Here is a 22,573-nt window from a genome sequence, read left to right as displayed (position 1 = left end):
GACCCTGGCTTGTGACAGTCCAAAATGGAGAAGCTCATTCAGGAAGGCAGTGAACACGTCGAGAAACTTTGTCAGAAATGTGCAGAGGTGAAGTCGAGGTATTGGAGGGAGCGAACAAATCTCCAAACAGCCCATCGAGCCGACCCTTCAAACACCACCTGCCCCACACGTGGCAGAGTCTGCAGATTGCACGTTGGATTTATCAGCCATCTCGGAACCTATCGAACCGGAGTGGGAGCAAGTCATCCTCGATCCCGAGGGGCTCCCCTCCCACTTCAAGTTGGAATGCTTTCTGCAATGTGAAAATGTCAAGTGTAAGGAATGGCCTCAACCTCAGCTGCATGTCATGATTGGCACCTCCAATGTGATGCCACCCACCAAGCACATCTTCCCCTGCCCTCCCCTTTCAGCATTCTGAGATGACCATTACCCCACGACGCCCTGCTCCACTCCTCGGTCAGCCCCACCATCCTCTCCCTTTCCGACAGCACCTACCAGTGCAAGCGCAGGAGGTGTAACACCTGCCGTTTTACCCCCCACCCTTCTCACCATCCAAAGCCTCAAACACTGAATGAGGAAAAGATTTAATTGTAGTTACTTAAATGTAGTATTCACTGCTCATAGTGTGTTTCTCCCTCTACATGGGGAGATCAAACGCAGACTGGGTGACCGCTTTGCAGAACACCTCAGGTCAGTTCCCCAAGCACGACCCCGAGCTTCCTGTTGCTCGTCACTTTAATTCTCCACCTTGCTTCCACTCTGACCTTTCTGTCCTCGGCCAGCTCCAGTGTCCCAATGAAGCTGAAAGCAAGCTCGAGGAACAGCATGTCATCTTTTGATTCAGCACTTTACAGCCTTCTGGACTCAACACTGCGTTCAACAATTTGAGGTCAGAATCTCTGCCCCTGTTTTGTTTTGTGTTTATTGCTAGTGAGGTTTTTCTCTTGTTTTTTTCCCCATAACCCCTTTACTTTGCATTCAGATGGCTGCTTGCCTGCCATTCGCATCTCATAGAACCAGAGAAAAGTTACGGTGCAGAAGGAGGCCATTCAGCCCTTCGTGTCTGTGCCGGCCAAACAGAGAGAAAAAAAGAAACTAGCCGCTCATTTTAATTCCACTTTCTAGCACCTGATCCGTAGCCTTGCAGATTACAGCATACCAGGTGCAGATCCAGGTCCCTTTTAAATGAGTTGAGCGTTTCATTCTCAACCACCAACTTAGGCAGTGAATTCCAGACACCGACCACCCTCTGGGTGAAAATGTTTTTCCTCATGTCCCCTCTAATCATTCTACCAATCACCTTAAATCTATGCCCCTTGGTAATTGACCCCTCAGTTAGGGAAAACAAGTCTTTCCTGTCTACCCTATCTAGGCCCCTCATAATTTTGTACACCTCAATTAGGTCACCCCTTAGCCTCATCTGTTCTAAGGAAAACAACCCTCACCTGTCCAATCTCTCCTCATAGCTGCAATTTTCCAGCCCTGGCAACATTCTTGTAAATCTCCTCTGGACTCCCTCCAGAGCCATTATGTTCTTCCTGTAATGTGACCAGAACTATACACAAAGTTCCAGCTGTGGCCTAACCAGCGTTATATACAGTTCTGGAATTACATCCCTGCTTTTGTATTCAATACCTCTCCCAATAAAGGAAAGTATTCCATATGCTTTCTTTATCACCTTATCCACTGGTCCTGCCACCTTCAGGGACCTGTGGACATGCGCTCCAAGGTCTCTCACTTCTCAATAACTTCCCATTTATTGAGTATTCCCTTGTTTTGTTTGCCCTCCCCAAATGCATTACCTCATGCTTTTTCGATTGAATTCCATTTGCCACTTTTCTGCCCACTCGACCAAACCATTGATATAATTCTGGAGACAACAGCTATCCTCTTCACTATCACCTACACGACCAATTTTTGTGTCATCTGCAAATTTCCCAATCATGCCTCCCACATTTAAGTCTAAATCATTAACTTATACAACAAACAGCCTTTCTAAGTGACAGTTTATCCTGTCTCTCAGAATTGATTCCAATAATTTTCCCACCACCAAAATCAGACTGACCAGCCTATAATTTTCTGGCCTATCCCTCGTACCCTTTTTAAATAATGGTACAATGTTTGCAGACCTCCAATCCTCTAGTACCTCATCTGTATCTGGTGAGGATTGGAAAATGATCCTCGGAACATTCGCTATTTCCTCGCTTCCTTTAACAGCCGGGGATATAATCCACCCAGCCCTGGTGATTTATCCACCTTCAAGGATGCCAGTCCCTCCAGTATTTCCTCTGCCATTATGCTTATTGTATCTAATATTTCACACTCCTTCTCCTTAACTAGAATGTCTGCATCATCCCTCTCCTTAGTGAAGACAGAGACAAAGTACTCATTGAGAACCCTGACCACATCCTCAGCATCAACACACAAGTTACCGTGTACATCTCTGATAGGCCCTACCCTTTCCTTAGTTATTCTCTTGCTCTTAATGCACTGGTAAAACATATTAGGATTTTCTTTGATTTTACCTGCCAATATGATTTCATATCCTCTTTGATTCATAGAATTGTTACGGTGCAGAAGGAGGCCATTCGGCCCATTTGTTTTCCTAGTTTCCTTTTTTACTTCACCCCTGTACCTTCTATACACCTCTAGGCTTTCTACGGTATTAAGCCTTTTGTGGCTGTCATGAGGTTTCTTTTCCTGCTTTATCTTACCATGTATGCTTCTGGATAACCAGGGGGCTCTAGATTTGGCAGTACTACCCTTTTTCTTTGTGGGGACATGTCTACACTGTGCCTGTAGAATCTCACCTTTGACTATCCCCCACTGATTTGACACTGCTTTCCCTTCTAGTACCTGTATCCATTCCACTTTCGTCAGTTCACCTCTCAGCTTTGGAAAACTTGTTTTCCCCCAATTTAGAACTTTTACTCCTGTTCTATCTTTGTCCTTTTCCACAATGATGCTAAATCTAATTGTATCATGGTCACTATCTCCAAAATGGTCACCACTGCTACTTCATCCACTTGCCCAGCTTCATTTCCTAAGACTAAATCTAGAGTTGCAGCCCTTCTCACTGGGCTGGTTATGTACTGGCTAAAAAAGTTCTCTTGAACACAGTTCAAAAATTTTGCGCCCTCTGTGCCCTTCACACTGTTTGAATCCCAGTTGATATTAGGGTAGTTGAAGCCTTCAACTATTACTGCCCTATTGTTTTTGCACACAGAAATGCCTACATAGTTGCTCTTCTAACTCCCCTAACTATTTGGGGTCTATAGTAAACTGTTAGCAATGTGGCTGCCCTTTTTTTATTTCTGAGCTCAACCCGTATGGCCTCATTTGATGCTTTATTTAGTATATCATCCATCCTCACAGTTGTAATTGAAGCCTGAACCAATAATACCACATCCCCACCTTTTTAATCCCCCCCCCAACTATGCTGGCTGAAAGCTCTATATCCGGGGATGTTGAGCTGCCATTTTTGCCCCTTTTTAAACCAGGTTTCCATTATAATGATGGTATCATGCTGCCTTTTGTCTATCTGTGCCCTCAGCTTGTCGGCTTTATTTGCTACACTCCTTGTATTTATATATATACTTTTTAACACTGCCAAATTTCTGTGCTGTGCACTTTTTAACTCGTGGTGCTTCTGTCTTTCAGAGTCACTCACTAATTCTCCATCTCCCATTCTCTGGTCTGAATTTGCCCTCAGGTTCCCATCCCCCTGCCAATCTAGTTTAAACCCCTCCCAACAGCACTATCAGATCTCCCTGCGAGAATATTCATCCCAGTCCTGTTCAGGTGTAGACCATTCGGCTTGTATAGGTCCCACCTTCCCCAGAACCGGTCCCAATGCCTCAGAAATCTGATGCCCTCCCTCCTACACCAGCTTTCCAACCACGTGTTCAATCGCTCAATTCTCCTATTTCTATGCTCACCAGCACGTGGAACTGGGAGTAATCCTGAGATTGCTGCTTTCGAGGTCCTGCTTTTCAAACTCCTTCCTAGCTCCCTAAAGTCTGCTTTCAGGACCTCACCCCCTTTCCTACCTAAGTCATTGGTACCAACTCGGACCACGACCTCTGGCTGATCACCCTCCCCCAGAAGAATGTCATGCAGCCGCTTCGTGACATCCTTGACTCTGGCACCAGGGTGGCAACATACCACCCTGGAGTCACGTGTATGGCCACAGAAACACCTTTCTGTTCCTCTAACTAACAAATCCCCTATCACTACTGCTCTTCCCCTCTTTTTCTCCTGTACAGCAGAGCTGCCCCTATTGTGTCACAAACCTGGCTCTGACTGCATTCCTCTGAGGAACCAACACCCTCAGCAGTATCTAAAACAGGAAACCGATTGGCGAGCAGGATCCTGGGCAGGTGATGCAGGAATCCCCTGGGATCCTGCTCGCCAATCGGTTTCCTGTTTTAGATACTGCTGTCAGAGCCAGGTTTGTGACACAACAGGCAGCTCTGCTGTACAGGAGAAAAAGAGTGGAAGAGCAGTAGTGATAGGGGATTGTTAGTTAGAGGAACAGAAAGGTGTTTCTGTGGCCATACACGTGACTCCAGGGTGTTCTTGGTGACGGGGCTCGACAAGGTAGATGGCAGTCACCCATTCCTTTTCTGCCTCCAGCCTCCTAAGCTGCAGTGTGATCACCTCTCTGAACATAGCTCTCAGCCTCGCAGATGCGCCACAGTGACTCCTGCTACCACTCGAGCTCTGAAACCCAGAGCTCAAGGTTCTGCAGCTGGTGACACTTTCTGCACATGTGGTCACCTAGGACACTGGTAGCATTGACGACTTCCCACATATTATGGGACACGCATTCTATATGACCCAGCTATCCTGCTGTGGCTTCAGTTTACTTCCCTTCACAGAATCACAGAATTTTAACAGCACAGAAGGAGGCCATTTGGCCCATCGTGTCTGCACCAGCTCTCCAAATGAGCATTATGACCTAGTGCCATTTCCCTGCCTTTTCCCTGTACCCCTGCACATTGTTTCTATTCAAATAGTCATCTAATGCCCTCTTGAATGCCTCGATTGAACCTGCCTCCACCACACTTCTAGGCAGTGCATTCCAGACCCAAACTACTTGTGTGAAAAAGCTTTTTCTCACATCGCATTTGCTTCTTTTGCAAATCACTTTAAATCTGTGCCTTCTGGTTATTGATCCTCTGACGAGCAGGAACAGCTTCTCCCTCTTTACTCTGTCCAGCCCCTTCATGATTTTGAACATCTCTATCGAATCTCCTCTTAACCTTCTTCTCTCATGGAGAACAGTCCCAACCTCTTCAATCTATCCTCATAGCTGAAGTGTCTCATCCCTGGAACCATTCTTATAAACCTCTTCTTCACTCTCTCCAATGTGTTCACATCCTTCCTATCTTGTGGCGCTTAGATACTCCAGCTGAGATCTAACGAGTGTCTTATATAAATACAGCATACCTCCCTGCTCTCATACTCTTTGCCCGGGATACTATATGCTTTATTAACTGCTCTCTCCACCTGTCCTGCCACCTTCAATGATCTATGTACATATACACCCAGGTCTTTCTGCTCCTGCAGTCCCTTCAGAATATCAGCACTTATTTTATATTGTCTCTCCATGTTCTTCCTACCAAAATGCATCACCTCACATTTCTCCACATTGAACTTCATCTGCCACCTATCTGCCCACTCCACCAACTTGTCTATGCCCTCTTGAAGTTCCACACCGTCCTGTTCGCAGTTCACAACATTCCCAAGCTTCGTATCATCTGCAAACTTATGAAATTGCACACCAAGATCTAGATCATCAAAATATATCAGGAAAAGCAAGGTTCCCAATAGCGACCTTTGGGGAACTCCACTACAAGCCTTCCTCCAGCCTGAAAAATATCCATTGACCATTACTCTCTGCTTCCAATTTTTCAGCCAATTTTGTATCCATGTTGCTACTGTCCCTTTTATTCCACGAGCAATAACTTTTCTCACAAGTCTGTTGTGCGACACTGTATAAAATGCCTTTTGAAAGTCCATGTCCACCACATCAACAGCATTATGTTAAGTTTATTTTACTTTGGTTTACTTGTACTACTTTATGTTACCTGGTCTTGACTTAACTTTACATCCCTATTGCTTGTGTTTCTTACTGAAATCTAAGTAGCTCCTCTTTTTGAAAAGAATGTGTTTTTCTAAGTTTCAGCTACTTGAAGACACTCCCTAACAGCAGTTTCCCACCAACAGATTAACTTATGTTTCCCCTATGATGTCACTCTTGGATGTTTTCAAAACTCGGCCCTCTCGTGCAACTTTTCAGCTCCTGGTCTCCTGCAGGCTGAGAAAGATAGAGAAAGAGAAAGAAATGAGCACCTCCCTCACCGAACTCCCTTCTCACCAAACCCGCAATGGTTCCACCGTATACCAGTGCACTCTGTGACAGGGCACTTAACCTCTCTTAAGCAAGTAGTACTAGATTTTATAAAAGATTAACCCTTAAAATTTAAAATTTCACTCCCTTCTCACCAACTTGCAGTAATTCCACTCTGTACCAGTGCAGTCCGTGACAGGGCACATCTAGACACATCTTTTGTTTCTCTACTTTACCCATTCCCTTCTGCTTTTGTACCATGAAACCTTTTGTCGTTTAATCTGCCCTGGCCCCTGTCCTTTTACAGACCTGTCCTTCCATAAGGAAACCTTTTTTCAAAAAAAAAGCAGTTGAAAGTTGAGGACAGTGAGGATAGTGCAGGAGAGTGGGTCTGATTGGATAGCTCTTTCAAGAAGCCAGGACAGACACGGTAGGCAAAATGGCCACTTTCTGTGCTAAGTTTCTATAGGTTTATCAAGCCACTTCACATACACCAAGGAGTGAGTTACAGCTGGAATTTAACAGTAACCTGAGAATAATGGTTAGCTGGAGTAGTTGTACAAGCTGGAATCAAATTGGATTTCTCCACTGCCTGGTTTCTCCTGTTTTTAATTAATTTATAGGATGTAAGCATCGCTGACAAGGTCAGCATTTATTGCCCATTCCTAGTTGCCCTTGAGAAGGTGGTAGTGAGCCGCCTTCTTGAACCGCTGCAGTCCCTGTGGTGTAGGTACACCCAAAGTGCTGTTAGGGAGGGAGTTCCAGGATTTTGACCCAGCAACAGTGAAGGAACGGCGATATATTTCCAGGATGTGTGTAGCTTGGAGGGGAAATTCCAGGTGGTGGTGTTCCCATGTGTCTGCTGCCCTTGTCCTTTTAGGTGGTAAAGGTCGCAAGTTTGGAAGGTGCTGTCGAAGGAACTTTGGCGAGTTGCTGCAGTGCATCTTGTAGATTATACACACTGCTACCACTGTGTGTCGGTGGTGGAGGGAGTGAACGTTTAAGATGGATGGGGTACCGATCAAGCGGGCTGCTTTGTCCTGGATGGTGTCGAGCTTCTTAAGTGTTGTTGGAGCTGCACTCACCGTGGGGCCTGACATAGGGAACTGAGGCCAGCAGCAATGCCATAACTAGTCTCCTAGCTGAGGCCAGAACTGGAGGAGCCCAGAAAGCTTGTAGCATTATAGGTTTGGAGCAGGTTACAGAGATAAGGGGCGAGGCCATGAAGGAATTTGAATACATTCTGCACCCACACCTGGGATCATCTGGCTTCTGTGGCTTATTGCCCACAGGGTGGTGCCTTTGCTTAATACAATATCTAGATTGGCAATCTTCAAGGGATGAGAATTCAACTGGAGCAGCAATGGGGCTTTCAACAATTCCTGCATCTGATAGCTGCATTATTCCTTGGGAAGGTCCATGGGGGAAATCACCCTGAACTGAGCGATGGAGGATCTTGCTTGGTCAACTGTCCCTGGCTGGCTTGCATTCTGGGACCATAGCACAAATGGAAACCATTCTTGTGTGTGGTCAAATGGGCCACTTGGTTGAATGCTGTAAGCTGCCATGATGTCTTCATGTGCCACAGCCCTCAGGGAAGAAGCAGTGGATAATTGGTAAACAAATTAAACAAAAATTGCCTTTGACATTTGTTGAAATGTAATTAATTGCCCATTCCTTGTTGCCCAGGAGTGATTTTTTAAAAAAACTATTGGGCACCTTGCTAGGCCACTTCAATGGACTGAGAGAGTCAACACCAGAACATAAGAACGAGGAGCAGGAGTAGGCCATTCAGTCCTTCGAGCCCACTCCACCATTCAACGAGATCATGGCTGATCTTTTACTTCAACACCATTTTCCTGCACCCTTATCCCTTGATGTTTTTAATATGTAGAAATCTATCGATCTCAGTCCTGAACATACACAATAATGGAGCCTCCACATTCCTCTGGGGTAGAGAATTCCAAAGATTCACTGCCCTTTGAGTGAAGAAATTCCTCCTCACCTCAGTCCTAAATATCCTGCCCCTTATTCTGAGACTGTGTCCCCTGGTTCTAGATACCCCTCCAGCCAAGGGAAACATCCTTCCCGCCATCTACCTTGTCGTGCCCTGTAACCAAGAACATAATGCAGTATCAGAGTCCAGACTGTAGCTCAGACTGGATAAACGTGTGTGGTTTCTGCTCCCTGAAGGACATTAGTAACCAGCTGGAGTTTCACAACTTGCCATCGTGGGATTTGAACTCACATCCTCTGGGTTACTATTCTGGAACCATAACCACTGCAGCTATTGTATGCAGACTTTTTGAGCAATATTTGGCTACATTTTCTTCCCAGTGCTAATTTTAGCCAAGAAGCAGCTGTTAAGTTTGAGCTTGACAAAGTTGTTTCTGTTCCATTGGAATTTAAGTGAAAACAACTCAAAACGTCTTTAGCTAAAAAAAAGAATCAATGGATAGACTTCTGCATTTCAAAGTTTCCACATTAAGTGGCATCTTTTTCCCATTTTGACAGGACATAGTCTGAATGAGAGGCTCAAATACAAAGATTCAGGAAATTCTAATAGCCAATGAACATTTTCCCTTCAATTCAACTTTCTTAATAACCATGAGGAAAATTGCGTCCTGCTTTAAACAAGCATTTTGTTTCTAAATTTAAATGTTAGCAATCTGACAGTGTTCAGTACACTGCACTGTAATAATGTTGTCTGGCCAAATATTTTTAGACAGGATTACAGCGAAATCAATAGTTGGTTGTCAGTGAGTCAGAGGGCATTAATTGAGCTGAAGAGTTTTAAAGATGGCTTGAGAGTGTTTTTTCAAATTGCCCAGTTGGAGCCTAATTTTGTTATGCTTGGGCATTATGAGTCCATTTTGAATGGTGGCAATTTTAAATTGTTTCTTCGAAGACTTCTTTGCAGTAATGGAGAGCAAAAATAGTAAGATTAAACTTCCGTGTCTCCAACCACCCTTTTATTCCCAAAATCCTGTCGCTTCCCAGATCTGAGTTCATCTTTGCCAGAACTCCATGTTTGAATGCTCCAGGTTTCTGCCTCAGTACTGCAACAGCTTCTATCAAAGTCAGAAGTGACTTCCTAATGTGGCTGCAACAAAGGTACGCCTCCTCATTCTTTGTGGCCTGTCTGCAGCCTTTCACGTGGCTGACCAGACCATTCTCGTCCAACGTCTCCCCACCATCATCCAAATGAGTGGGATGGCACTTGCCTGGGTCCATCCTTATCTATCCAGCGGTACCTAGAGAATCTCCTTTAATGGCTTCATTTCTCACTCCCACATGGTTAATTCAGGTGTCCTTCAAAGATCTATTCTTGGACCCCTCCTATTTCTCACCGACTGCCGCCCATTAGTGACGAAATTGAAAAATATGATCCATATGTATGCTGATGATACACAGCTCCACCTCACCGCCACCTCTCTCCACCTCTCCGTTGCCTCTAAGTTGTCAAACTGTTTGGTCCAACATCCAAAACTGAATGAGCAGAAATCTCGTCCAACTAAACAGTGGGAAGACCAAAGCCATGGTCTGCAGCACCCCCATGATGAATTCCATCCCCTCACCTTCGACTCCATCCCCAACAGAACAGACTGTCCGCAAACCTTGCTGTCATCCTTGACCACGAGATGACTTTCTGACCACATTGCAGTGCCATCATCATGACTGCCTGAGTCCAGCTCTGTAACATCACTCAACTCCATCTGCCTCAAGCTAATCTTTCGTGGAAACCCTGAGGCAATGTTATGCAGGTGAAAATAGGCGGTCTTAGTGATGGTCTGGGTTTGTGGTTGGAAGCTCATCTTAGTGTCAAATATGACACCTTGGCTGAGAACAGTTAGAGAGAGGGATGGAGTCGGTAGCTAAGATATGGAGTTTCGCGGTGGGGACTGACAACAATGGCTCTGGTCTTTCCAAGTGTTTAGCTGAGGGAAATTTCAGCTCATTCAGTACTGCATGTCAGATAAGCAGTCTGGCAATTGAGAGACAGTGGAGGAGTTGAGAGAGGCAGGTGTGAAATAGAGCTGGGTGTCTTCGGCGTACATGTGGAAACATGTGTTTTTGGATGATGTCAACAAGGGGTAGCAAGGAGGTGAGAAACAAGGTCAAGATTTTGGTCATCTGTCCTAATATCTCTCTATGTGGCTCAATGTCAAATTCTGTTTGGGAAAGCTCCTGTCAATCACCTTACAGCAGACTGATCGTGTCAGCCTGTTCCTGCCCCATGGAACGCATTTCTTCCTATCTTGACTCCATTCTCTCTCCCCTTGTCCAGTCTCTTCCCACCTACATCCGCGATTCCTCTGATGCCCATGTCATCTCAACAATTTCCCGTTCCCTGGCCCTAACTGCCTCCTCTACACAATGGACGTCCAATCCCTCTACACCTCCATCCCCCACCAGGATGGTCTGAGGGCTTACTTGAACAGAGGCCTGAATAATCCCTATCCACCACCACTCTCCTCTGCCTGGCTGAACTTGTTCTCTCACTGAACAATTTTTCCTTTAATTTGTCTCACTTCCTCCAATTAAAAGGTGTGGTTATGGGTACCCGCATATGTCCCAGTAAAGCCTGTCTCTTTATGGGGTATGTGAAACATTCCTTGTTCCAGTCCTACTCAGGCCTCTCCCACAACTCTTTTTTCAGTACATCGATGACTTTTTTGGTGCCGCTTCATGCTCTCGTCTGGACCTGGAAAAATTTATCAATTTTGCTTTCAATTTCCACCCCTCTATCACCTTCACATGGTCCATCTCCGACACTTCACCTCCCTTCCTTGACCTCTCTCTCTGTCTCAATTTCTGGTGATAGACTGGCCACCAATATCCATTACGAGCCTACCGACTCCCACAGCTACCTCGACTACAGCTCCTCACACCCCGCTTCCTGTAAGGACTCCATCCCATTCCCTCAGTTCCTTCGCCTTCGTCACACCTGTTCCAATGATACCACCTTCCAAACCCTGAGGCAGTGTTATGGAGGTGAAAATTGGCGGTCTTAGTGATGGCGTGGGTTTGTGGTTCCATGGCGTTTCTGACATGTCTTCCTTCTTCCTTAACCGAGGTTTCCCACCCACTGTGGTTGACAACGATGTCCAACCCATCTCCTGCGCCTCTGCCCTCACCCCTTCCCATCCCTCCCAGAACCATGATAGGGTCCCCCTTATCCTCACTTTTCACCCCACCAGCCTCCGCATTCAAAAGATCAGCGGCTGACATTTCCGCCAACTCCAGCATGATGCCACCACCAAACACATCTTCCCCTCACTTGCCCTGTTAGCATTCCATAGAGACTGTTCCCTCCGGGACACCCTGGTCCACTCCTCTATCACCCCCAACTCTTCATCCCCTTCCCACGGCACCTTCCATGCAATCGCAGAAGGTGCAACACCCGCCCCTTTACCTCCTCCCTCTTCACCATCCAAGAGCCCAAACACTCCTTTCAGGTGAAATAGCGCTTCATTTGCACCTCCTTCAATTTGGTCTACTGCATTTGCTGCTCCAAATGCGGTCTGCTACACACTGGGGAGACCAGACACAGGCTGGGTGACCACTTTGCGGAACACCTTCAGTCTGTCCGCAAGCATGACCCAGACCTTCCTGTCACTTGCCATTTCAACACACCACCCTGCTCTCATGCCCACATGTCCGCCCTTGGCCTGCTGCATTGTTCCAGTGAAGCTCAATGCAAACTGGAGGAACAGCACCTCATCTTACGATTAGGCACTGTACAGCCTTCCAAACTTAACATTGAGTTCAACAACTTCAGACCATGAACTCTCTTCTCTATCTTCACCCCTTTTTAATCCCTTTTTCTAAATTTCTTTTTATTTTCATTGACTTATTTTTATTCATTTAATCATTGTTTTATCCCCCTTTTTAACCTCTTATCCCTTTTAATATCCTTTTTCTTGAACCACCACCCCCTCCCCCACCCCACCTCCATCTATTACTTGTTACATGTTGTTCTTTCACACAGTGCTGACCCTTGTTCTGCTATTCAAACATTCTGCTTTCTTATCTTTATGCCACTATCAGCACCTTCTTTAGCCCTTATCACTACCATTAACACCCCCTTTGTCTTGTGTCCATGAAGTCTTTGTCAATCTCCTTAATCCCTATTGCTGACCTTCTATCCACTTCAGCTGCTACACACCCCCCCTTAAACAGCATGAATTTCATCACATTTCTACTTCTCTTTAGCTCTGAAGAAGGGTCATACAGACTCGAAACGTTAACTCTGTTTCTCTGTCCACAGATGCTGTCAGACCTGCTGGGTTTTTCCTGCATTTTCTGCTTTTATTTCAGATTTCCAGCATCTGCAGTATTTTGCTTTTACCTTACGCTGTGTTACCAGATGAAAGGCACTAAAGAAATGGATTTGTATTTGAACCTAGGACTTTCTATCTCCATATATATTTGCTTATAACTAGCAGGCAGGCGTTTGGGGAATGTTAGGTTTCCAAGGAGATTTGAAATTTTCGGCAAATTAAAATAGACTATCAGGTTATTTACCTCTCTGTTGTTTGTGGGGGTTTGCTGTACACAAACTGGTACACTTCAGAGAACTTCAGCCATAAAGCGCTTTGGGGTGTCCTGAGATCCTGAAAGGTGCAACAGAAATGTTAGTTCATTTATTTCCTTCTCAAAGATGCCCTCCTTCATCACGCAGGAAGGGTGATGATTCTATTTTTGAGCAGCAATTTGTCCTTATTTAGCTTTAAAAGATGGAAGAGGGGAGTTGCAAACCAATCCTTCCAATCTGTTGTGGTACAATCCCTTTTCTTCCAACACCTCTGCAGGGCACCTTTAATATGCCGAATTTGCATTGCAGAGAGAAAAAATACTGTTTGATCTATGAGTAAAACAGAACAATGCGTAAGACCATAAGACATAGGAGCAGAAATTAGGCCATTTGGCCCATCGAGTCTGCTCCACCATACAATCATGGCTGATAAGTTTCTCAACCCCATTCTTCCGCCTTCTCCCCGTAACCTTTGATCCCCTTACCAATCAAGAACCTATCTTTCTCAGTCTTAAATACACTCAATGACCTGCCCTCCGCAGCCTTCTGTGGCAATGAATTCCATAGATTCACCACTCTCTGGCTAAAGAAGTTTCTCCTCATCTATGTTCTAAAAAGTCTTCCCTTTACTCTGTGGCTGTGCCCTCAGGTCCTAGTCTCTCCTACTAATGGAAACATCTTCCCCAGGTCCACTATATCCAGGCCTTTCAGTATTCTGTAAGTTTCAATCAGATCCCCCCTCATCCTTCTAAACTCCATCGAGTATAGACCCAGAGTCCTCAAACGTTCCTCATATGTTAAGCCTTTCATTCCTGGGATCGTTCTCGTGAACCTCCTCTGGACCCTCTCCAGGGCCAGCACATCCTTCCTGAGATACGGGGCCCAAAATTGCTCACAATATTCTAAATGTGGTCTGACCAGAGCCTTATAAGGCCTCAGCAGCACATCCCTGCTTTTATATTCTAGTCCTCTCGAAATAAATGCCAACATTGCATTTGCCTTCCTAACTACCGACTCAACCTGCAAGTTAACCTTAAGAGAATCCTGGACCAGGACTCCCAAGTCCCTTTGCACTCCAGATTTCTGAATTCTCTCCCCATTTAGTAAATAGTCTATGCCTCTATTCTTCCTACCAAAGTGCATGACCTCACACTTCCCCACGTTGTATTCCATCTGCCACTTCTTTGCCCATTCTCCTAACCTGTCTAAAATCCTTCTGCAGCCTCCCCGCCTCCTCAATACTACCTGTCCCTCCACCTATCTTTGTATCATCTGCAAACTTAGCCAGAAAGCCCTCAGTTCCTTTATCTAGATCATTAATGTATAAAGTGAAAAATTGTGGTCCCAACACTGACCCTTGCAGAACTCCACTAGTCACCGGCCGCCATCCTGAGAAGGACCCCCTTATCCCCACTCTCTGCCTCCTGCCAGACAGTCAATCTTCTATCCATGCTAGTACCTTGCCTCTAATACCATGGGCTCTTATCTTACTGAGCAGCCTCCTGTGCGGCACCTTGTCAAAGGCCTTCTGCAAGTCCAAGTAAATAACATCCATTGGCTTTCCTTTGTCTAACCTGCTTGTTACCTCCTCAAAGAATTCTAACAGATTTGTCAGGCATGACCTCCCCTTGATGAAACCATGCTGACTTTGCCCGATTTTACCACGTACTTCCAAGTATTCTGAAATCTCATCCTTAATAATAGACTCTAAAATCTTACCAACGACCGAGGTCAGGCTAATCGGCCTGTAATTTCCCGTCTTTTGCCTCACTCCCTTCTTAAACAGGGGGGTTACATTAGCGATTTTCCAGTCCTCTGGGACCCTCCTTGACTCCAGTGATTCCTGAAAGATCACCACTAATGCCTCCACTATCTCTTCAGCTATCTCCTTCAGAACTCTGGGGTGTAATCCATCTGGTCCAGGTGATTTATCCACCTTCAGACCTTTCAGTTTTCCTAGCACCTTCTCCTTGGTAATGACCACCATACTCACCTCTGCCCCCTGACTCTCTTGAATTTTGAGGATGTTACTCGTGTCTTCCTCCGTGAAGACTGCGCAAAGTACCTATTCAGTTACTCCACCATTTCTTTGTTCCCCATTATTACTTCTCCAGCCTCATTTTCCAGCGGCTCAATGTCCACTTTTGTCTCTCTCTTACCCTTTATATATCTAAAAATACTCTTGCAATCTTCTTTTATATTACTGGCTAGTTTACCCTCATATTTAATCTTCTCCCTCCTTATTTCTTTTTTAGTTGTCCTCTGTTGGTCTTTGTAGGCTTCCCAATCCCCTGGCTTCCCACTGCTCTTCGCCGCATTGTATGCTTTCTCTTTAGCTTTTATGCTGTCCCTGACTTCCTTTGTCAGCCATGGTTGCCTCGTCCTCCCTTTAGTATGCTTCTTCTTCCTAGGGATGAATTTTTGCTGTGTCTCCCAAATTACTCACAGAAACTCCTGCCATTGCTTTTCCACTGTCTTTCCTGCTAGGCTCATCTACCAGTCAATTCTGGCCAGCTCCTCCCTCATGCCTCTGTAGTTGCCTTTATTCAACTGTAATACCGTTACATCTGATTCCAGCTTTTTCCTCTCAAATTGCAGGGTATATTATGGTAACTTCCTCCCAAGGGTTCCTTCATCTTAAGCTCCCTTATCAAATCTGCCTCATTACACATCACTAAATCTAGAATTCCCTGTTCCCTCGTGGGCTCCACCACAAGCTGCTCCAAAAAGCCATCTAGTAGACATTCCACAAATTCCTTTTCTTGGGATCCACTACCAACCTGATTTTCCTAGTCTACCTGCATATTGAAATCCCCCCCATGATCACTGTAACCTTGCCTTTCTTACACACCTTTTCTATCTCCTGGTGTATCTTGTGCCCCACATCCTGACTACTGTTCGGAGGCCTGTACGTAACTCCCATTATGTTTTTTTTTACCTTTGCGGTTCCTCAACTCTACCCACACAGATTCTACATCATCTGACCCTACATTGTTTCTTGCTATCGATTTAATTTCATTTCTTACTAACAAAGCAACCCCACCCCCTCTGCCAACCTGCCTATCTTTTTGATAGGATGTATATCCTTGGATATTTAGCTCCCAGTCCTGATCCCCCTGCAGCCATGTCTCCATGATGCCCACCACATCATACCTGCCAATTTCAATCTGCGCCACAAGCTCATTTACCTTATTTCGTATACTGCGTGCATTCAGATATAACACCTTCAGTCCTGTATTTCCCGTCCCCCTTCTCATTTGTCCCTTTATCTGATGTGCTTGAAGTTAGATTCCTAGCCCTTTCCAAACACTCTGTCCTATTTTGTGACTTTAATAGCCTCACCTGGGCTCTCCGTCCTTTTCAGTTTTCTCATAATTTTCCATTACTCGCCAATGGGAATGCACAGTTGCAAAGGCAGGTACCATTCAATTGGATTGTCTGTGCATTTTGTCGAATGCAGAAGGATTTTGCCTCTAGGCTTTTAAAAATTTATTCTTCCATGGGAATTGGGCATTCCTGGCAAGGCCAGCATTTGTTGGCTTGCTCGGCCATTGCAGAGGGCAGTTAAGAGTCAAGGAGGGTCCTACAGATTTGAAATTGTTAACTCTGTTTCTCTCTCCACAGATGCTCTCAGACCTGCCGAGTTTTCCCAGCATTTTCTGATTTTATTTCAGATTTCCAGCATCCGCAGAATTTTGCTTTTATATTATATAAGAGTCAATCACGTTGCTGTGGGTCTGGAGTCTCATGTAGGCCAGACCAGGTAAGGATGGCAGATTTTTTTTTTTAAAGGATATTAGTGAACTAGATGGGTTTTTTTTCTAAAACAACAATTGATCATATTTGATCACCATTAGTGAGACAAGCTTTCAATTCCAGATTTGTTAATTGAATTCTACCGGCCACGATGAGATTTGAAGCCCTGTACCCGGAAGATTAGCCGGGCCTCTGGATTACTATAATAAAAACAAAAAGCTAAAAGCTACTGCGGTTGCTGGAAATCCAAAACAAAAACAGAATTACCTGGAAAAACTCAAGCAGGTCTGGCAGCATCGGCGGAGAAGAAATCAGTTAACGTTTCGAGCCTTCATGGCCCTTCGGCAGAACTGAAGCATAGTTAGGAGAAGGGAGAAATATAAACTGGTTTAAGGTGGGGGGGAGGAGAAGAGAGACGTTGAGGGTGTGGTGATTGTGGAGATGAGCAGATAATCAAAAGATGTCACAGACAAAAGGGTCAAAGAGGTGTTGCAGGTGGTGATATTTGTCTAAGAAAAGTGCTAATTAAGAATGGAAGACAGGATATTCAAAGTACAGCTCTAGTGGGGGTGGGGTGGAAAGACTAACAAGGTTTTAGTTTTAGATTTAAAAATAATGGAAATAGGTGGGGAAAGAAGAATCTATATAAATTATTGAAAAGGGGGGGGGGGGGTGGAGAAACGGGGTGGGGATGGGGGGAGGGGGAGTTTAAGATCTAAAGTTGTTGAATTCAATATTCAGCCCGGAAGGCTGTAAAGTGCCTAGTCGGAAGATGAGGTGCTGTTCCTCCAGTTTGCTTTCCTCCAGTGAAGCCCAACGCAAACTGGAAGAACAGCACCTCATCTTCCGACTAGGCACTTTACAGCCTTCCGGGCTGAATATTGAATTCAACAACTTTAGATCTTAAACTCCCCCTCCCCCCATCCCCACCCCGTTCCCCCCCCTTTTTTTTCAATAATTTATATAGATTCTTCTTTCCCCACCTATTTCCATTATTTTTAAATCTAAAACTAAAACCTTGTTAGTCTTTCCACCCCACCCCTACTAGAGCTGTACTTTGAATATCCTGCCTTCCATTCTTAATTAGCATATTCTCTTAGATAATATCACCACCTTCAACACCTCTTTGATCCTTTTGTCTGTGACATCTTTTGATTATCTGCTCCTATCACTGCTTGCTTATCCCTACAACCACCCCACCCTCAACTTCTCTCTCCCCCGGCCCCCCCTACCTTAAACCAGTTTATATTTCTCCTCTCTCCTAACTGTACTCAGTTCTGCCAAAGGGTCATGAAGGCTCGAAACGTTAACTGATTTCTTCTCCACCGATGCTGCCAGACCTGCTGAGTTTTTCCAGGTAATTCTGTTTTCCTCTGGATTACTAGCCCAGTGATATTCCCACTTGCCGCCATCTCCCTTTTGAGGTGTGGATGAAGTCACCCCTTGCAGCCTGGATGTTGGACGAGCACCTTGAAGAGACAGTCTCCACCCATTATCTTCCCGGGGCTTCTGATTGATAGCGGACTGAGCCTATAGAAATTGGCGAAAATCGAAGGCTGGGTTGCTATTGGCTGCAACTAGAAGGAGGAGCCAAACCACGCGGCCGAGATAATTGCGGCCAATGAGCTCGGTGGGGGTGGGGGGGCGGAGCGGGAAATGGAACCTTTGCGGAAGCGCACTTCCAAACTAACCAATGATAAAGCGGGACAGGGAGAAGGGCAACCAATAGGAGTGCCGGAGGTGCTGATTGACAACCAATTCACCAATGGAGGAGGGAGGGCGGGTAGGAGTTAACTCATTGCCGGGTAGGGGGCGGTAGGTCGAGCTGAATGACAGCGGGATTAGCCAATGGAAAAGAGGGGCAGTAGTCGGAGAGCACAATGGGAGAGCGGGCGGTTGATTGACGTGCATTCGACCAATAAACGAGTGGGGCAGGAGACCGAGGTGAATGACAGCGAGCCGACCCAATGGGAAAGGGGCAGGAGTAGACGGGAGACCAAGGGGAGGGAAGGAGCCGCTGATTGACGCGCGTTCGACCATTAGAGCAGGAGAGGCGGAGTGGAAGAGGTTGGGAAAGAGGTATTGTAAGTGACAGCGAGACTATCCAATAGGAAAGAAGGACAGGAGGAGGCAGCAAATCCAATGAGATTTGCGGGAGCGGGAGGCACTGAAGGAAGAGCCCGACCAATAGGCGCGCAACTGCAGCTGATTGACCTGGACCTCGACCAATGGAGAAGGGAAGGGCGGAGGGTGGGACGGAGGGCGGGCCATTGAGCAGCCGGGGAGGGGCCGAACCGGCGGGCAGGGATAGGGGTTGGGAGGGGTGGCGGCGCGGGGAGGTCAGAAGATGGCGAGGCTGCGGCCGGGAGGCTGGTGCTGTTGTGTGCTGCTGACGCTGCTGCACTCCCGGGGAGGGCGGACGACCAACGATACGGGCCAGGACACCGGCATCTACGGGCTGCGGCTGGCGCAGGGCGTGCAGCAGCAGGGGGACGGGAAGTCGGAGATGCTGCGGATCACCGAGGGCCAGACGGTCAAGCTGCGGGTGTTCGGCAGCGGCATCGACGGCGAGACGTGGCGGCGGGTGGCTTTCGCCGAGCTGGAGGAGGAGGAGGAAGGCGGCGGTGGCAACCGGAGCCGGCGGGCCTGCCCCAACCACAGCAAGGACATGGAGGTGCAGCCCGGCGTGGAGGCCAGTCGGCCCACCTCGGCGCTGCTGACCGTGCAGGTCAAGGCGCTGAGGAAGCGGGAGCAGGCCCGCCTCTTCGGCCTTTGCAGCCAGGCCAAGGGCGGCGGGGCCTGGCTGCTGCACGCCGAGGCCGACAGCCGGCTGCGGGTGCTGGAGGAGGAGCCGCCACTCATGCCCATGTGGCTGGAGATCATCCTGGCCTCCCTGCTGCTCGTGCTCTCGGGCATGTTCTCGGGCCTGAACCTGGGCCTCATGGCCCTGGACCCCATGGAGCTGCGGATCGTGCAGAACTGCGGCACCGAGACCGAGCGGCGTTACGCCCGCACCATCGAGCCCATCCGGCGCCAGGGCAACTACCTGCTGTGCTCCCTGCTGCTGGGCAACGTACTGGTCAACAGCACCCTGACCGTGCTGCTGGACGGGCTGCTGGGCTCGGGCTGGGTCACCGTGGTGGCCTCCACTGTTGGCATCGTCATCCTGGGTGAGATTTTGCCCCAAGCGCTGTGCTCACGGCACGGGCTGGCAGTGGGCGCCCGCACCGTGGTGCTGACCAAGTTCTTCATGTTGCTCACCTTTCCGCTCTCCTACCCCATCAGCAAGATGTTGGATTGCGCCCTGGGCCAGGAGATCGGCAAGGTCTACAGCCGTGAGAAGATCCTCGAGATGCTCAAGGTGACAGGACCGTACAACGGCCTCGAGGCCGACGAGCTCAACATGATCCAGGGCGCCCTGGAGCTGCGCAGCAAGACGGTCGAGGACGTCATGACGCCCATCCACGACTGCTTCATGGTGGCTAGTGACGCCATTCTGGACTTCAGCACCATGTCCGAGATCATGGAGACAGGCTACACCCGCATACCCGTCTACGAGCAGGAGAAATCGAACATCGTCGACATCCTCTACGTCAAGGACTTGGCCTTTGTTGACCCCGATGACTGCGTTCCCCTCAAGACGATCACCAAATTCTACAGCCACCCTCTGCACTTTGTATTCTATGACACCCGGCTGGATATGATGCTCGAGGAGTTCAAGCAAGGTGAGAATTGCAGTGCTAATGTTCTGACTTGTAGCTTCTTTTCAGGTTACTGGAGCTCTGCACATTCCAGCCACGAGAGCTGATGGCTCTGTTTGCATGCTCGCCCTGTTTGTTTTGTCGAGCAGGGTAGACAGACAAGTGTCGAAAATTCTACTGCCCACACTCTTGGTGTCTGTGCAGAGTTTGTGGGTCTGGGCTGTGTGCCTGGTCACTGAGCCAACAGGATGTAACCAGCTGCAAGCTGAGAATTGGATCCAGATCTGCTGGAACTGTCCCGAGGGCTAACCACTAGAAAGAGATACGGAGGGTCTTTGCACCAGTAGACTCTGTTTCAATGAGTTAAAGAACATTTTAAGGAAGCAGCAGAGAAGTAACTCACTTGGAGGAGGAATTGAGAACTGATGATTAAGGCCTTGACACTCAACCTGTGTTTTGGTGTTAGGTTTAATTTCTTAACTTCACTAGTTTTGTAGCTGATTGTGCACTTACAATGATCCTTAAGTGGTACACAGAGTTATAAAGTCCACACTCCCATTAGTTCCACTCCTGCTTGTCCAGGGAATCGCGGGCAATGGCTTCTCTCCCTGATTCCATTACCTCTGGGGTTCCCCCAAGGATCTATCCTTGGCTCCCCATCCCCATTTGTAACCTAGATGTTGCCCTTTGGCAGCGTCATCTGGACATGACGTCAGGTTCTGCGTTGAATTGCGCAGCATGGAATGAGGCTAATCGTGCCTGTGCCAACTCTTTGAGCTATCTAATCCCACTCCCTATAGCCCTGCAAATCTTTCCTTTTTCATGTGTTGATCCCATCCCCTTTTTGAAGGTTACGATTGGATCTGCTCCCGCTACCCTTTCAGGCAATGTGTTCCAGATCATAAACTCGCTGCATAATATGAAAAGAATTTTCCTTGTCACTCCTCTGGGCTTTTATTTTAACCAATTATTATAAACCTGTGTCCCTTGGTAACCGACCCTTTCCTGCCAGTGGAAACCGTTTCCGGATATATACCAAAACCCCTCATAATTTTAAACATGGATATTGCTGAAAAGAGAGACATGTTGCCAAAGTATTTTGCCTTGCACTCGTCAGGACAAATGCAAGAAAGCCAAATTTCAAATGATCTCAACAGTTTATACTACAGTGTCGTAGTATGTACAATGTCGGGTAGTCTGAAATTTGGTATTCTTGGATTTGTCCTGACCAGTGCCAAATTTCATATGATCATGCCAGCCCTGGATGAGGTGCAATTGCCCCCAGCTGTTATTGGAAAAATGCAAGCCATTGTCTTTGGCACCCATTGCAAGCTTGGTTTCTAGCCTTTAATGCCTTCTAGACCCTTATCACTGTCCCACGCTCAACCAGACTGCAGCATCAATGCCCTGTTTGCCCCCGAGCTGAGTTTCCGACGCCATATCCTTTTGCATCACCGAGACCGCCTACTTCCACCTTCTGTAATATCACCCGACTCCGCTCCAGCCGTGACTTTATCTGCTGAAACTTTCCTCCAGCTCCTGTTACCTCCAGCCTCAATTATTCCAGTGGCTGACCTCCCACCCTTCATCCTTCATAAGTTGGAGCTTGCTCAAAATTCTGCCGTCCGTATAATCCTCTTGACTTGCACCAGGCCCCATTCACTCAGCACCAGTGCTGACCTACAGTGGGTCTGGATGTTCAAATCCCTCCATGGCCTCGCCCCTCTACAACTCTGTATTGAGATGAATAGGTTATGCACAAAATTTGGAGGCAGCATCATTCACAGGACCTTGTACCTCTGGTTTGTGATAGGGTTGTGACGCCCAGCATGCTGTGCGGGACTGCCTGTTGGCCTCCCAGATTCTCATTTATATTCCATACCAAATTTCCAATTGCTTTGGATGCTGTCGAAGGCTCCCGCAGCAGTGCGTACATTGTGTTTTTCCTGTTAAAGCAGTTAATTGTCAAAGCCTTTGCCAGGTTCCAAGTATCAGAGGAGGCTTCAGTTGTTGGGGATAATTACCCACAGACTAGGCTGGGGGGGTGGGGGTGGGGGGGGGGGGGGGGGGGGGGTGAGGTGAAGGTGAGGTGAGGGTTTCTGACCCCTGGAGCAAGTGGACATATACTGTGACAGTGTCAATAGTCAAATGGCTGCTGCGCAAGTTTGCTGTATAGGATTCTAATTTGGTCAAAGCTTTTGAGAGAGGCCAGTGCTGACTGAT

The 22,573-nt window shown here is 47.1% G+C and overlaps 1 protein-coding gene across 3 annotated transcripts in view; it reads left to right on the top strand.

Moving 5' to 3' along the window:
- Window positions 1–18,995: 18,995 nt before the first annotated feature.
- Window positions 18,996–22,573, top strand: part of LOC144694930 (metal transporter CNNM4-like) — a 34,470-nt gene continuing 30,892 nt past the window's right edge. For all 3 annotated transcript variants that reach the window (XR_013579838.1, XR_013579839.1, XM_078565711.1), the window contains exon 1: window positions 18,996–20,374. Coding sequence is in view for 1 of the 3 variants with exons in the window: in XM_078565711.1 (XP_078421837.1) it covers window positions 18,997–20,374 (1,378 nt within the window). In the remaining 2 variants the exon portion in view is untranslated. The remainder of the gene's footprint in view (window positions 20,375–22,573) is intronic.

This window comes from Cetorhinus maximus, chromosome 20 (genome assembly GCF_964194155.1).
Source record: "Cetorhinus maximus chromosome 20, sCetMax3.hap1.1, whole genome shotgun sequence".
Classification (NCBI taxonomy): domain Eukaryota; kingdom Metazoa; phylum Chordata; class Chondrichthyes; order Lamniformes; family Cetorhinidae; genus Cetorhinus; species Cetorhinus maximus.
The sequence above is the reverse complement of the archived record's forward strand: the minus strand, read 5'-3'. Positions and strand labels throughout refer to the sequence as shown.